The sequence below is a fragment of the Balaenoptera acutorostrata genome, chromosome 21, assembly GCF_949987535.1.
Source record: "Balaenoptera acutorostrata chromosome 21, mBalAcu1.1, whole genome shotgun sequence".
In the NCBI taxonomy this organism is placed as follows: Eukaryota; Metazoa; Chordata; class Mammalia; order Artiodactyla; family Balaenopteridae; genus Balaenoptera; species Balaenoptera acutorostrata.
Genome location: NC_080084.1, coordinates 15353510 through 15368229, shown reverse-complemented (window position 1 = coordinate 15368229; position 14720 = coordinate 15353510). Strand labels below are relative to the sequence as shown.

General features: G+C 39.9%; 1 protein-coding gene across 1 annotated transcript in view; it reads right to left on the bottom strand.

Annotated features, from left to right (window-relative positions):
* Positions 1 to 10290: 10290 nt before the first annotated feature.
* Positions 10291 to 14720, bottom strand: part of PPP2CB (protein phosphatase 2 catalytic subunit beta) — a 32462-nt gene continuing 28032 nt past the window's right edge. The window contains exon 7 of the mRNA XM_057537385.1: positions 10291 to 11086. Within this exon, the coding sequence (XP_057393368.1) occupies positions 11014 to 11086 (73 nt within the window). The 3' untranslated portion in view covers positions 10291 to 11013. The remainder of the gene's footprint in view (positions 11087 to 14720) is intronic.

The following is a 14720-nucleotide window of genomic DNA, read 5'->3' as shown; positions in this document are numbered from 1 at the left end:
AGGAGATGCAAGAATTGGGCTCATAAAATCGTCTCCTAAAAATATCGAACTCTGAAGACCTGTTCTGCCAGTTTTTCCCAGAGCGCAGAGGGCCTCATTCCTCCTCTCCACCCTGAACTCCTTTCAGGGGGTGTTGAAGGTCAGCCGCTGCAGCAGCTCCTGATTTCATCCTTGTCGAGGTGGATGGCGAGTGCCAATTTGTAGTTGGCACGGGTATTTAAAAATAGAGTGCAGTCAACCTAATCAGGAGTGCACTCTATAACCTGTTTATCTCTAGCACACAAGCCACATACCCTTATTTAGAGAATTTCCCCTACTTTTATTACTCTTCCTCTCTGTTCCTGCCTCACTTCGTAACTTTCTCCCTCACTGTCATGGACTGATGTGGGAGATCAATTGAGTAATTGGGTTTAATGATACAGTGGATGCCTGTTATCGAAACAACCTATAAATGTCATTTCAGGCTGTTCTACTATTGACAGTGACACTAAGGTGTACTTTGTAGTGGGGAGAAAACAAAGTAAAAAGCATAAAGCCATCTTTTTTTGAAGGAAATTTTAAAAGAAATGTGACATTCCTCTTTAAAGGGGCGGGGAGTGGGGTGTAGGGGAAGAGACTAGCCTTAATGAGTTCATCGTTCTGCTAGCTGAAATTGAGATCCTGAAAAGAGCAAGTTCTAAACCATACAGCAGTTTTGGACTTCCACTTAGGATCTGAAGAAATCCACTTAGAAAGCTGCAAAAAATGTTTCTCCCACCCTGACAAGAAACGGCTGGATGACAGACAAAAGCGTAACATTTTTGAGCCCTCAGGTGACTGAGACTGCGAGGTAGACACAGAAACTGAATTCCAAAGAGGGAAAATCCACTGAGAGGAGAGACGGGGCACACAGACTCTCTCCTGTCTCACATCAATGGGAGAAAAGGTAGCTGCTATATAAGCAGGTAAGAAAAATTTAGCTAAGATTTTAACATTTGTAAAAGCCAAGCGTGGGCTGTTGTATCACTTTGGAACAGGACTGGCCACTTAATTTGTGGGTCTTAGTGCAAAATGAAAATACAAGAACCCTTGCTCAGAAATGAAGAATTGAGGATGGTGACAGCAGAGCGTGAAACCAGACGCAAGGACCTTCTAAGTATGGGCTGTTTGTGAGCGCACAGGTCGTGTGCCTCGAAGCCAGTGCTCAGACGCAAAGGCGGTTCCCACTCACCTGAAAGCTGTTCGCCTTCACCAGGTGTCCGCGAGAAGGAGAGAGAGCACTGCTGGCCTCCGTACAAACGAGGAGGTGATTGGTGTCTGTGCAGGAGCAAGCTCAAAGCCCCACTAGCTTCCCGGGCTCCTTCTCCCCTGCAGAGCCCAAGTCTTAAGGTGCTGTGGGTGGTACGCCAGGTACTATGGCCACAGGACACTGGCAGAGATTTACTGTTTCTAGAGAAACAGTAAAAGCAAAACCCACCCTCCTCTTCCAGGATGCAGGCGAAGACTTGTTGCTGCTGGGGGAGGGGTAGAAGCAAAAAGTCCCTGCTGCTGGGGGAGGGGCAGATACAGGTACCAGATGATGGCTGGCCTGCTGCGGGTGGTGCAAAGAACCACCACCCCAGACCCACCGCAGTTGCCAGCCCGGGTTTGGAGGCCACAGGTAGGAGGGACGGGAGTGCCAAGAAAGCCTCCCCCTGAAGCCAAAGTACAAAGGGCCTGCCTGAGATTTGAGGCCGAACTGGGACAAACAGCGTCTCACCTGCTCCTACCACGAGTTTAGCACCAGCCACGAGCAACAGCTGTCTACACCGGGGACGGGGTCAGAGCCTGGAGGAGGACCCGCTCTCTGATACAGGTATGTGGGGGCCATGGAAAGCCGAGGGGGGCACGGGGACACAAGGAAGCCTGGCACCCAGCCCTGCCCTGAGCACAAGGTAACAGCACCCAGCCCACCGTTAGTGGGATGTGAGGCCTCCACAGGCCTGAGGCTCTGAGACTGTGAGTGATGCTGAATTCTATACCTAGTGAAGGTATCTTTCAGAAAATGAATCATGAGGGGAGGGAATGCCCTGGCGGTCCAGTGGTTAGCACTCGGCGCTCTCACTGCCGTGGGCCCGGGGTTCAATCCCTGGGTGGGGAGCTAAGAGCCCACAAGCCGTGTGGCGTGGCCAAAAAAAAAAAATCATGAAGTTTTTTTTTTTTTGGCAGAAAAAAAAAAGAAAAAAAATCAGATTTCAGTTGCCAGGTGCAGTATTGGACATCCAAAAAGGCTATCAGGCAGGAGAAATATTTTTTAAGACATACAAAAGCTGAAGGAATTCATCACCAGCAGACTTGCACTACAAGTAAGTCTTTAAGGCAGAAGAATAATTATACCAGAGCGAAATGTGAATCTAAACAAAGGCATGAGGAGCCCTGGAAATAGTCTATATTTAAATGACTAAATACATAAAAGTCTTAAAGATTTTTATTATTTATATCCCTTTAAATAATAATCTACTGTTTAAACAAAAGCAGTAATGTTCTATGTGATTTTTCTTTCTCATTAAAAAAATGTTTTTTGTCTCTCTTCCCCCCATTCCCCACCCCCAGCACCACACAGCACTGCACCACATGTGAGGTCTCAGTTCCCCGACCAGGGATCAAACCTGTGCCCCCTGCATTGGAAGCGTGGAGTCTTAACCACTGGACCGCCAGGGAAAGTCCCTGTGATTTTTAATATGTGCAAAAGCAACAAGTATGACAATAGCACAAAGTTGGGGCAGGGATAAACAGAAATATTATAAGGTTCTTATACGGTATGTGGCATGGTATAATATTACTTGAAGATAGACTGTATTAAGTTAAAGGTATACCACAAATCCTAAAGCTACCATTTAGAGTAACAAAACGGTAAGCTAATAAGCCACTAAAAAGATAAATGGAATACAAAATATTTAATCTAGAAGAATTAAGAAAAAAAGAATGTATGGGACAAATAGAAAACAAAGAGCAAGATGATAGACTTAAACCTAACCGTACTGATAATCACATTAATTGTAAATAGTCTAAGGACCCCCAGGTAAAGACAGAGTGTTAAATTGGATTTATTTTTTAAAATATTTATTTATTTATTTAGGCTGCCCCGGGTCTTAGTTGAGGCATGCGAACTCTTAGTTGTGGCATGCATGTGGAATCTAGTTCCCTGACCAGGGATTGAACCCAAGCCCCCTGCATTGGGAACGTGGAGTCTTACCCACTGGACCACCAGGGAAGTCCCTAAATTGGATTTAAAGAATAGCACCCAACTGTATGTTGCCTTAAAAAAACAGTGGTAATGGATAAACACCTCCAAAGAAAAACTACAGCTAATATGAAATATTGGTTGTCTTAGCTAATACAATGATGAAACATGTAAGAAAAGTCACAAAGATTAGGAAGGAAGAAAAGAGCTTTGTATTCACAGACAACATGATTTTGTAATTTAAAAAAATTCTAAGTATAAGAATTAAGTGTCTTTAATATGGCTACTGGATACAAGCACGATACTTTAAAAATCACTTATTTTTATTTATCATCAGTAAACAATTAGAAATTAAAATAGAATGGTATCATGTTTTACAACAGCATTTTAAAATCAAATAGGAGAGATAGGCAGAGAAACATTTCTGATACAGTGAATCCCGGAAACAGCAGAGAACATGTTAATCTCAGGAAGGGGTGGAGGGACTGGGGAGGGATCCCAGAGGAGATATTCTTGAAGCTGAGTCTTAAAAGCCCCCTGCGAGGAGAAAGAGTGGGGCGTGGGGGAGGAGCCGTGGGCTACGTGCCCTGAGTCCGGGGTGAGACTGGACAAGTACACAGGACCGAGCTAGATAGAGTTTGGGCACACAGGAGTTTGGGCACAAAGATTTTGAGAACTTTTCCATGTTTCTGTTGACTTGGTCTAGGGACCACCTGCTCTGCCAACCCCGCCTGCCTCGTTCCTCCCAGGAGCTCCCCACCTGGAGTCAAGGTACCAGGTGTCTAAGCCAGAAACGTGGGAGTCACTCTTGACCCCTCCCTCGTCCTCACCTCCATCCAGTTAATTATCAGGGCCTGCCCTGTCTTCCTCCTAAACCCTCCCCAGGTTCACTGTCTGCTCTCCATCCCCGCGGCCACTCCCCTCCTCCAGACAACCCTCTTCACTCCTGAATCCAGTGGCTGGCCGTGACTGGGTCTCACCACCTCCGAACTTTCACATTAGAGAACTCCTTCTAAAGCACATCTGACCACATTCCCCCTCTGATTGAAAACCCTTTTCATCCATCCATTTAACATATACTGAGCAAGCTTTTGTTACATGTCGAATACTGTGGACACAGCGAAGAGTAAAACAGAGAATTTAAAGCCGATTGGGGTGGCAGACATCAATCCAGTGATCCTCCACCACCAAAACAATATATAATTACAAACTGGGATGTGTGTCATAGGAGGGTCTGACCTAGTGAGGGAGGTCCTCGAATGCTCCCCAAGGTATCCATCTGAAGTTTGAATAGCAGTCATCCAGATCAAAGAGTCAAGGATGGGGCAAGAGCTGATACAAAAGCCTTAGAGGTGCCTCTCTGAGCCTCAGTTTCCTCATCTGTATAATGGGGATATTTAGAGTTGTGAGGATGAACTGAGTTACTATGTATAAAGTCCTTAGAACAGGTCCTAGGACGTAATAAATTTTCAATAAGTGTTAACTATAATAATAATAACTATTAATTTTTTTTAAAGTAGAGCTGTTGGAAGCCTATCAGCAAAGGAGTTAAATGAGAAAGCATTTTTTTAAAGGTCATTCTGGCTTCAGGGAGCATGGATTGGAACAAGGAAAGAACAGATTTGGGGGGCTTAATGAGGATTCTTTTGCAGGGGTCCACTGAGAGCCATGGGACATTTAAACTTAAGGAAGCAGAGGGGACTTGGAGAGATTTTGTGATTTAGGCAGAAGAAACTACTAACCTTGATGTCTGATTGGCTGTGGGATGCCATAAGAGGTGGCAAGGGGCCTCCCGAAACTGTGGCCCTGGCAGCAGGGGGTGGTGGTGATGTTCTTCATGCAGGTCAGGGGAGCCTGGAGGAGGACCAGGTCGGGAGGTGCTGAGCCCAGTTCTGGACATATTCAGATTCAGGTACCAGGGGGCATCCAGGGTGAGGGGCTGCAGAAGCAGCGAACTAGGTCTGGAGTTCAGAGGAGAAATGGTGGCTGGAGACGTAAGATTGAAATTGTTGGCAAATACGTGAAAATTGGACCACAATCAACCCTTCTGGAAAAGGTGGGAGGAAGGCAATAGCTACATGATTTTTAAGGTTTCTCCTGGTTCCAACATGTGTAGGATTCCAAGTGTTGAGGTTGGTAGGACCCCAGAGACAAAAACCCCGCAAAAATAAATAAATAAATAAATAAATAAAATGAAATATGGTTAGATGGCAAGATTTATACACCAAATATAATAACCCCAAATAGTATAATACAATGTTGAGAGAAATTAAGGAAGACTTAAAGGAGGTATATGCCATCTCCACGGAGTGGAAGACTCCATGTGAAAACATCTGTTTTCCCCAAAGTGATAGATACTACAATCCTGGTCAAAAGCCCAGCAGGTTTTTGGTTTTTTTTTCTCCTATGTGTGTGACTATAACAAGCTGATTCTAAAAAGAAAAAAAAAAATTTATTGTGGTAAAATATACAGAATTTACCATTTTAACCATTTAAAAGTGTATAATTCAGTGGCATTAAGTACATTCACAGTGGTGTGCAACCATCATCACCAACGATTTCCAGAACTTTTTCATCATCCCAAACATACTACACATTAAATAGTAACTCCCCCGTCCCTCCTTCCCCAGCCCCTGGTAATCTCTATTCTACTTTCTGTATCTGTGAATTTGCCTATTCTAGGTACCTCATATAAGTGGAATTAAACAATATTTGTCTTTTTGTGCCTGGTTTGTTGCACTTAGCATGTCTTCGAGGGTCATCCATGTTGTAGCATATATCAGAATCTTTCCTTTTTATGGTTGAATAATATTCAACCACCTTTTGGCTATTGTGAATAACACTAGTATGACCACTGGTACCTAGTGTATTCTTTGTGAGATTTAAATGAGTGATTCAATTTCTTTAACAGTAACAGTAGTTAGACCCCATTTTTTTTTTCCTTTTCCATTATCGTTTTTTTTTAAACATCTTTATTGAAGTATAATTGCTTTACAATGGTGTGTTAGTTTCTGCTTTATAACAAAGTGAATCAGTTATACATATACATCTGTTCCCATATCTCTTCCCTCTTGCATCTCCCTCCCTCCCACCCTCCCTATCCATTATCGTTTATTACAGGATGTTGAATATGCAATAGGACGTTGTTGTTTATCCATTCTATATATAATAGTTTGCATCTGCTAGTCCCAAACTCGCCATCCATCCCTCCCCTCCCCCCCCCCCCACCCCTTGGCAACCACAGGTCTGTTCTCTATGTCTGTGTAGACTCCATTTATTCTTGAGTCAGTTTGATAAGGTCAAAATACCCTAGTAATTTGCTCAGTACTTCTTTTTTGCTCAGTTTTCAAATTTATTGGCAAATATTATTCATAGTACCCTCTAGACTTTTAAATCACTTCTCTTTTATTCTGCAAATTCATGCTTTTGTTTGTGCCCCTGAATGTTTTCCTTCATTTTATTAATCTTTTCAAGTACCAACTTTGGTTCTGTTGATATTTTCTTTTGAATCTTTTCTTTCTTTTGATATTTGCTCTTAACCTGTTAACTTTTATGGAATAGTAAACACTTACCTCAGTTAATTTTCAGCTTTTCCTCTGTTACAATACAAGCATTTAGCTATAAATTTCCCTGTAAAGCCTGGTTTGGTTGCACTGCACAAGTTTTGTTTCTGTAAACAGCTTCATTGAGGTATATTTTACATATGAAATATTATTTCAAGGGTACAGTAAAGATTTTTGGTAAATTTACCAAAAGGCGCAATCATGACCATAAACCAGTTTTAGAATATTTTTTTAAAAATTTTTATTTATTTATTTATTTTTATTTATTTATGGCTGTGTCGGGTCTTCGTTTCTGTGCGAGGGCTTTCTCTAGTTGCGGCAAGTGGGGGCCACTCTTCATCGCGGTGCGCGGACCTCTCATTATCGCGGCCTCTCTTGTTGCAGAGCACAGGCTCCAGACGCGCAGGCTCAGTAGTTGTGGCTTACGGGCCCAGTTGCTCCGCGGCATGTGGGATCTTCCCAGACCAGGGCGTGAACCCGTGTCCCCTGCATTGGCAGGCAGATTCTCAACCACTGCGCCACCAGGGAAGCCCTAGAACATTTTCATCATTCTAACAAGAACCCTCATGCCCATTTACAGTTAATTCCCATTCCCACTGGCCAGGCAACGACATACATTCATTCATTCATTCATTCAGCTAGCTGCGCCAGGTCTTTAGTTGCCACAAGCAGGATCTTTTAGTTGTGGCATTCGGGATCTAGTTCCTTGACCAGGGATCGGACCTGGGCCCCCTACGTTGGGAGCGTGGAGTCTAAACCACGGGACCACCAGGGAAGTCCCAGGACTAATCTTCTGTCTCCATAAATTTACCTTTTCTGGGCATCTCATAGAAATGGAATATGTGTAGTTTCTCATGTCTGGCTTCTTTCATTAGCATGTTTTGAAGTTCATCCATGTTGTATTATGTTTCAGTTCACTCCTTTTTATTAATGCTGGTTTACTATTGTATAACATTTTTGTCTATCCACTGAACAGGTGACGGACATTTAGAATGTTTCCAGCTTCCAGCTATTATAATTAATGTTGCTGTGAACATTTGCGTGCATGTCTTTGTGTGAACATGTATTTTAACCATCTACGTGGGTAGCTATGAACGAGTGGAATTGCTGGGTCATAGTTACTTTACGTTTAAGAAGCTGTCAAGTTTCCCAAAGTGGCTGCACCATTTTACATTTATCAATAGCAATGTGTGAGGGCTCCAACTTTTCCACATTCTCACCAATATTTGTTATTTGTTCATAACTAGGAAAGGCTTATTTATTATACCCTTTCTGATGGGTGTGAAGTGATATCTCAATTGTGCTTTTAGTTTACATTTCCCTAATGACTAATGATGTTGATCTTTTCATGTATTTATTAGCTATTTGCATATCTTCTTTGGTGAAATGTCTTTTGACATCTTCTGCCCATGTTCTGATTGTCTTATTGAGTGGTAAGAATTCTTTAAAAATCTGGATACAAGTCTTTTATCAGATGTGTGATGCAAATATTTTCTTTCAGTGTATGTCTTTTAATTCTGTCCTTTGAAGCACAGAAGTTTTGAATTCTTTCATGGTCCAGTTTATCAACTTAAAAATTTTGTGTACCATTCTTTTGGTGTTATTTAAGAAATCTTTGTTTAACCCACGTTGTCAAAGGGGTTCTGTGTTTTCTTGTTAAAGTTTGATCCATTTTTAGTGAATTTTTGTGTATGATGGGAGGTAAGCATCTAAGTTCATCCTTTTGCATTTGCATATAACAATTTTCCAACACCATTTGTTGAACAGACAATCCTTCCCTTAATGAACTGCCTAGCTATTTTTGCTGAAAATTATTTGACTATAAATGTAAGGATTTATTTCTGGACTTTCAATTCTGTTCATTGATCTGTATGTCCATCCTTACATCCTATACTACACTTCTTTTTTTAAGGGATATTAATTAATTAATTAATTATTGACTGCGTTGGGTCTTCGTTGCTGCGTGCAGGCTTTCTCTAGTTGCGGTGAGCAGGGGCTACTCTTCATTGCGGTGCGCGGGCTTCTCACTGCGGTGGCTTCTCTTGTTGCGGAGCACAGGTCTAGGCACGCAGGCTTCAGTAGTTGTGGCTCACGGGCTCTAGAGCGCAGGCTCAGTAGTTGTGGCTCACGGGCTTAGTTACTCCATGGCATGTGGGATCTTCCCGGACCAGGGCTCGAACCCGTGTCCCCTGCATTGGCAGGTGGATTCTTAACCACTGTGCCACCAGGGAAGTCCTGTACTACACTGTCTTGAAAACTGTACTTTTATAGTTAAATTTTGACATAGGGAAGTGAACGTGCTCTTTGTTCTTGTTTTTCAAAATTGTTTTGTCTATTCTGTTTTATCCATGTAATTTTATATGTATTTTCATAACCAGTTTTTCTAAATTCTGTTTTATGGAAGTTTAAATTTCCTTTACTTCCTCTTTGACCCTTATTTTTGAAGTTTCAAAATATATAGGTATTTCTATAAATAATATTTTTGCTATTAACCTCTAAATTAATTGCACCATAGAGAATGTCAATGTTTTGAAAGTTTTTGAGACTTGCTTTATGGCCTAATAATTGCCAATTGTTATAAACGTTCCATATAAACTTGACAAGAATGTGTATTCTGTTAGGATACAGAGATGTATATATGTTTATTATATCAATCTTACTCAAATGTGTTGTTCAAACCTTCCACAGTTTTTATATTTTACTTTATAATAACAGAGAAGAGTTGAAATCTGCCACTGTAATGAAAACTTGTCAAGCTTTCTCTGCATTTGTAAGGCTTTTTGTTTTTAACATATTTGAGGCTATTTTGGTATAAGCATTCAGGTTTAGAATTATGAGATAACTATTTGTATTGATCCTATGCTCTTAAATTTTGTCTCAAAGTCTATTTTAATATTTATATAGCTACTCCAGTTTTCCTTTGTTTAGTATCTTTTCTTGGTCTATCCCATCTTCTAATTTCAACCTATCCAAGTCACTTTGCATCTGGTGTGTGTCTTGTAATCAGGTATATAGCTGGATTTTCTAAAACACCAACTCTTACCCTTTGTCTTTTAACTAGAGAATACAGTTCATTTACGTTGATTATAATTTTGAGATGTTTATACCTATTTTTACCATCTTGTTTTCTTATATAAAGACAAAAGACTTTAGTTTTCCTCTGTGTCTTCCATCTCCACCCTGCAGACTCGGCATGTTCCCTTCTACCATCTGCAATTCATGCTGTACATTTAAACAGCACTACTACTTGTACTAAACTTTATCTGGAGATTAATTTATTCTCATTTCTAGATCAAAAGGTAAAGATAAAATAACATTTTGGTTTTTAAAATATTCTACCCAGCCATATGATATCCTACAGTTTTTAGCATATCATCCATAGTTTAAAATGTGAATAATACAAATTACCTAATGAAATGATGTTTAGAAATAAGAATGTCTTTTATGGCCTAAAAGTCATCAGGTACTCTTAAAAATTTTTTTCTTCTGAAAATAAGTCCTAAACAAAGAACACTACGTTTAAAGTACCTCAACACAACTGTTTATTACAGGTCAAGAGATCTCATATGAAGTTACAAAAGAGTAAAACTTTCATTTAAAGTGTACCACAGTAAATCAACATGTTTTTGTTTAAAATGGAAAGTTTATTTGCTCAGTACACCAAATAGAATGCAAGCACTGTCATGACAAATATACAGAAATATGCAGATCAACATAAAATAGTAATTTAGTTTAAAGGAAGGGAAATCTCTTTAAATGTTATGACAACGTACTCCCAAGAATCTTTTTTTCAGTTAATTACACATTTCAATAAAATACACGGTAATGAATTAAGTGGAAGTTAGCTTGTGAATTTTTCTTAAAAATAAAAATCCAACCCTATTAATCCATGCCAGTTAAACACTCTAACTAAAATTTCCAAGTAAGTGCAAAAGGAGATGGAGTTAGTTACCTTTTTTGCTTGAACAGTCCCAAGGAAAATGGTTAACTACAAACACAGCAGGCAAACTGTTAAGACCGACCGATCTAGAACAGAGTGTTGAACTAATTTGTCTCAGGTTGTGCTAAATGCGCATCATTAGTGTGGCACGGTTTGGTCCATGATATGGTTTAAGGCCAAGACAGATCCCAATTTGTTACCGAAACACAGAGATTACTGTTGCTTTTTTTTGTTTTGTTTCTAAATATATATATTTTAAAAAGCCAGGTATACTTCCACATACAAAGGCAGGTTTTCCCGGGAGGAATTTACAGAAAGTAGTCTGGGGTGCGCCGGGTCACATGAGGCTCTCCACGACGAGGTGCTGGGTCAAACTGAAGGCTATAAATAGCAAAAAAGAAAGCAAATGGTTAAAGGATTTGACGCTGCAGGCAAACGAATCAATAAAGAACAAGACACCGAGGTAGAAAGAGCAGTCCTCGTCTCCCACCTTTTCTGTGTTGTTTATGGCTGGAATGACCCTGGGTAGGTCAGTGCAGGTGTTCTCTTTCATAGAACTATCTCACAGAGCTACGGTGAAGATTCAGGCAGACAAGATGTCTGGTTCATGTCTGGCATAAATGGTTTGTAGTATTACTATCAGTTGAATAGAAGTAAAGAGAGCAGACATGCTTGTTTTAGATTTTAGAGGAAAAGCCTTCAGTCTTTCACTATTAAGAATGATGTAATTAGCTGTGGGGTTTCTGTAGATGACATTTATCAGGATGAGAAAGTTCCCTTCTTTGACTAGTTGAGTACAGCTGACCCTTGAACGACACGGGGTCAGGGTCCCGACCCTCTGCAATTAAAAATCCGAGTATAACTTATAGCCAAGCCCTCCGTATACGTGGTTCCTCCCTACCTGTGGTTCCAAAGCCCCTGTAGTGCTGTAGTGTTTAGAGTACTAAAAAAAAAAATCCACATACAAGTGGACTCACGCAGTTCAAACCCATGTTGTTCAAGGGTCAACTGTACTTTTATTGTGAAAGGGTGCTGGATTCTGACAAATACTTTTTCTGGCCTTAATGAGATCATGTGGTTTTTGTCCTTTATTAATATGGTTTATTACAAGAACTGATTTTCATATTTTGAACCAACTTCGCATTCCTAGGCTAAATCCCACTTGGTCCGTGTATAATTCTTTTTATATACTGCTGGATTTGGTTAATATTTTGTTGCAGATTTTTGCGTCTATATACATAAAGAGTATTGATCTGTAGTTTTCTTAAAATGTCTTTGATTTTGGTATTAGGGTAATATAATCTTTAAAGAATTGGTTGGGAAGTAATCCCTCCTCTTCTGTTTTTTTGTAGGTCTTTGTGAAGGACTGGTGTTAATTCCTTTTTAAACATTTGGTCAATTCACCAGCGAAGCCAACTGGGCCTGGGCTTTTCTTTGTAGGAAGTTTTAAAATTATTAATTTAATTTCTTCATTTGTTACAGGTTTATTCAGATTTTCTATTTCTAACTGAGTCAGTTTTGGTAGTTTTTCTTTTTGTCTTTCTAGGAATTTGTCCAGTTTATCCAAGTTACCTAATTTGCTGCCATATAGTTATTGTATTCCCTTATAATTCTTCTTCTTTCAGTAAGGATGAAGTAAGTGGGGATTTTGGTGATGTGAGTCTTCACTCTTTTTTTTTCTTGGCCAGCCTAGTTACGGCTTTTCAATTTTGTCAGAAAGAGACAACTTTTGGTTCCGTTGGTTTTCTCTACTATTTTTCTACTATTTCATTTTACTTCCACTGCTAATTTTATTTCCTTCCCTATGCTTGCACTGAGTTTAGTTTGCTCTTCTTTTCTAGGTCCTTCAGGTGTACAGTTAGGTTACGGAGGCTGGAAGTTGGAGGCCAGGGTACCAGCATGGGTGAGTGCTGGTGAGAGCCCTCTTCTGGGTTACAGACTGTCAACTTCTAATTCTGTCTGATTTTTAATACAGGCATTTACAGCTATACATCTCCCTGCAGACACTGCTTTCACTGTATCCCACGGGTTTTGGTACACTGTGTTTTCATTTTCACTCATCTCAAAGTATTTTCTCATTTCCCTGGTGATTTCTTCTTTGACCCCCCCCCCAAAGGTTATTTAGGAGTGTCTTAATTTGTACCTATTTATACATTTTCCAGTTTTTCTTTTGTTATTGATTTCTGATTTCATCCCACAGTGTTTGGAGAATATACTTTGCATGACTCCAATCTTCTTAAATTTTCTAAGGCTTGGGGTTTATATCCAAGCACATGGTCAGTGTTGGAGAATGTTCCATGTGCGTTTGAGAAGACTCTGTGTTCTGCTGTTGCCGAGTGGAGTGTTCTGCAGATGTCGGGTAAAGTTGTAGTGTTTTTCAAGCCTTCTATTTCCTTGCTGATCTTCTGTCTAGTTCTGTTATTGCAAGTGGCATAATAAAGTCTCCAACTATTTTTGTTTGTCCGTTTCTTCCTTCAATTCTGTTCATTTCTGCTCCATATATTCTAGGGCTCCACTGTTAAGTGCATATGTTTATGACGTATTTTCCTAATAGTCTGACTCTTTATCATTGTGAAGTGTTCTTCTTTATTTCTAGTTACAGTTTTTGTTTTGATATCTGTTTGGTCTGGTATTAGTATATCCAGTCCAGCACTAGTAAGGTTACTATTTGCATGATGTATCTTTTCTCACCATTTTTAACCCATTTGTGTTTTTGAATCTAAATTATGTTTCCTGTAGACATTATAAAGCTAGATATTTAAAAACAAAAACACCAACTTGATAATTTCTGCCCTTTGATTGCATTGTGTTGATGACTCATTCAGTGTTATTGATATGACTGGATTTATACCTGCCATTTTCTTTTTTTTTAAATATGCCTTTCTTTGTTTATTGGTTCCTGCTTTAACTGCTTTCTTTTTAGTAAAATATTATTTTCTAACATAGTATTTAAATTCCTTTAATAACTTTACAATTATTTTTCTTTTTTAGTGGTTGCTCTGGAACTTAGAATACACAACTTATGAAATTCTACTTCAGATTTATAAATTCTGGTGATTTAAGAGGTATTTACTCCTAGATAGCATATAGCTCCTTTCCATTTCCATTCCCCGTTTTTTTTTTTTTTTTTTTTTTAAATTTATTTATTTTATTTATTTTTGGCTGTGTTGGGTCTTCGTTTCTGTGGGAGGGCTTTCTCTAGTTGTGGCAAGCGGGGGCCACTCTTCATCACGGCGCTCGGGCCTCTCACTACGCGGGCCTCTCACTATCGCGGCCTCTCTTGTTGCGGAGCACAGGCTCCAGATGCGCAGGCTCAGTAATTGTGGCTCACGGGCCCAGTTGCTCCGCGGCATGTGGGATCTTCCCAGACCAGGGCTCGAACCCGTGTCCCCTGCATTAGCAGGCAGATTCTCAACCACTGCGCCACCAGGGAAGCCCCATTCCCCGTTTTTGGTATTGATGTTATACACAGTATATGTTACAAACCCCCAAAATTACTATATAATACTTTTTAATATAATTACTATTTTATATACTCTTATGACCCTAAAGAAGCTGAGAGAGAAGGAGAGTGAGTGTATATTTATAGATTTTTGTTAAATAACCTTCTCATTTTTATTTTCTTCATATTCTTCCTTTAATTCAAATTACCATCTGGTGTCACTTCCTTGCTTTAGTACAGCTTTGTTCCCACCCACCTCCTCTGTGCTGTTACTATCAAATCTACGACTGCATTTCTATATATTGTTTCTTTTAAGTTCAATTATACTACAAATATATCCTTATTGTGTCATGCAACTGGTTTTTAAATCACTTAAGAAGGTGCAATTCTACCATCTTCTACTATTACCACCTTGTGTGTGCAGTTGACTTACTGTCTGGTATCATCTGCTTTCAGCCTGAAGTGCTCCCTCTAGTATATCTTGTACGGCAGGTCTGCCAGCACTGAATTCCCTCAGTTTTTGTTTATCTGGCTATGCCCTTCTTTTGCGTTCATTCTGAAGTTGTGCTGGAT